Source organism: Histomonas meleagridis (assembly GCF_020186115.1).
Source record: "Histomonas meleagridis strain 2922-C6/04-10x chromosome Unknown contig_92, whole genome shotgun sequence".
Taxonomy (NCBI): domain Eukaryota; phylum Parabasalia; order Tritrichomonadida; family Dientamoebidae; genus Histomonas; species Histomonas meleagridis.
This window is the reverse complement of record NW_027150925.1, coordinates 268,672-270,111: the sequence shown is the minus strand read 5'-3', so window position 1 is coordinate 270,111 and position 1,440 is coordinate 268,672. Positions and strand designations below refer to the sequence as shown.

Below are 1,440 nucleotides of genomic sequence, written 5' to 3'. Positions count from 1 at the left end.
CAGAAGAAGATTTTATGTTATTGAAAGATAAAGGATTTATTGGTAATGAACTCGGTAAGTTTAAGATTGAACATGTTTTCACCGAGATATATTTTAAATCTCCCGAAAATTTTATTGGTAAGTGTGTCGATGGAAGTTATTATTACCATTGCACACCGAAGATTAAAGAATACTGTGAAAATTCAAGTGATCCGATAAAGAAATTAATAAATATGAGCTAAAAATAAAATGTATGAAACTTTGTTTCCGAATCTTAAGATTCTTTTTGGTTGTGTTAAATCAACCAAATAATGCTTAGAAGCTTGCTAGCCCGAAAAAGTGCGAGCATAAAAAACAGGCTTGAACCTCAGAAAAAAAAACTTTATTATTTATTTAAAATTTAATTTTTTTATTTTTATATAAATATGTCAGCTGAGGAGTTCACCACAAAAACTTATAACGGTGTTTCTATTATTATTTGCAATGCAGATGGTTATGTGAATGCATCGCAAATGTGTTCTTCGAATGGAAAAAGATGGAGATTTTATAAAACTACAAAAATGTGGAAATCAGTCAAAAATGCTTTTGAACAGCGCTACGGTGAAGGTGGCAGGATCCTGTCATCTTACTATTTGAGTCAAACGGCGCCAAAATTCCAGGGAGAGTATATTCATCCAAAGCTTGTTCATTTTGTGGCGGAGTATTGCTCTGTTGAATATGCTTTTACTGTTGCAGAAATCATGGATTCCATCAACGACAAAGTTCACGAAGTATTAAATGAAAAGCAATTAACGGATACTGTTGAAAATGCTAAACCTGTGTTTATTGAAGTTGCAAAATCAATAGCACCAACAATCGACAGAGAGTTAGAGAATAAAACATGTTGGGGATATAGAGACTCAGGCAAAACGTTGGACCAATGGGAGCAAGAAGATTTAGCGAGAGATATTAGAGAATAAAAAAAAAAAAAAAAAAGACTTGAAGAAGTAGAGAAAAAAGTTGATTCGTGGAGTTCATTTATCAAAAAATATCATCCTGAATTTGAAAAATGAATAGCTTTCTCGAATTTTTTTTGTTAGGTTAGGTTAGGTAGGTTTGTTAGGTAGCATTTATTTATAAGTTATTTTTCCTGAACTTTTCACAAATTTTGTGCTTATTTTTCTTTCGCTTAGAAACTCACAGACGTCAGAGTAATTATATTTTAAGTTATAAGTATTGCCGTCTTTCTTTACGTATATTTTTGAAACATAATCTAAAGTTGAGCTTTTACAACAACCCGCGTCGGTGTCTGCCTTCACCTAATCCACGTATCATTAAAATTCAAGTTATGGCGCAAAATACTTTATTTGAAATTTTAACGTCAATTTGTAATAGTTTTAATAATTCATTTGCGAGTTATAGATTATCTTATGAATACGAAGACTCAGGCAATTTATATTTTGCTTGTACTTATGTAGGCTC

The 1,440-nt window shown here is 31.5% G+C and overlaps 1 protein-coding gene across 1 annotated transcript; it reads left to right on the top strand.

Annotated features, from left to right (window-relative positions):
* Positions 1 to 539: 539 nt before the first annotated feature.
* On the top strand, positions 540 to 938 carry GO595_009681 (N1R/p28-like protein; the record flags this gene model as incomplete). The annotated part of the gene is made up of 1 exon (XM_067923393.1): positions 540 to 938. One exon carries the CDS (start codon positions 540 to 542, stop codon positions 936 to 938), a length of 399 nt encoding a protein of 132 aa, XP_067770209.1.
* Positions 939 to 1,440: the final 502 nt, after the last annotated feature.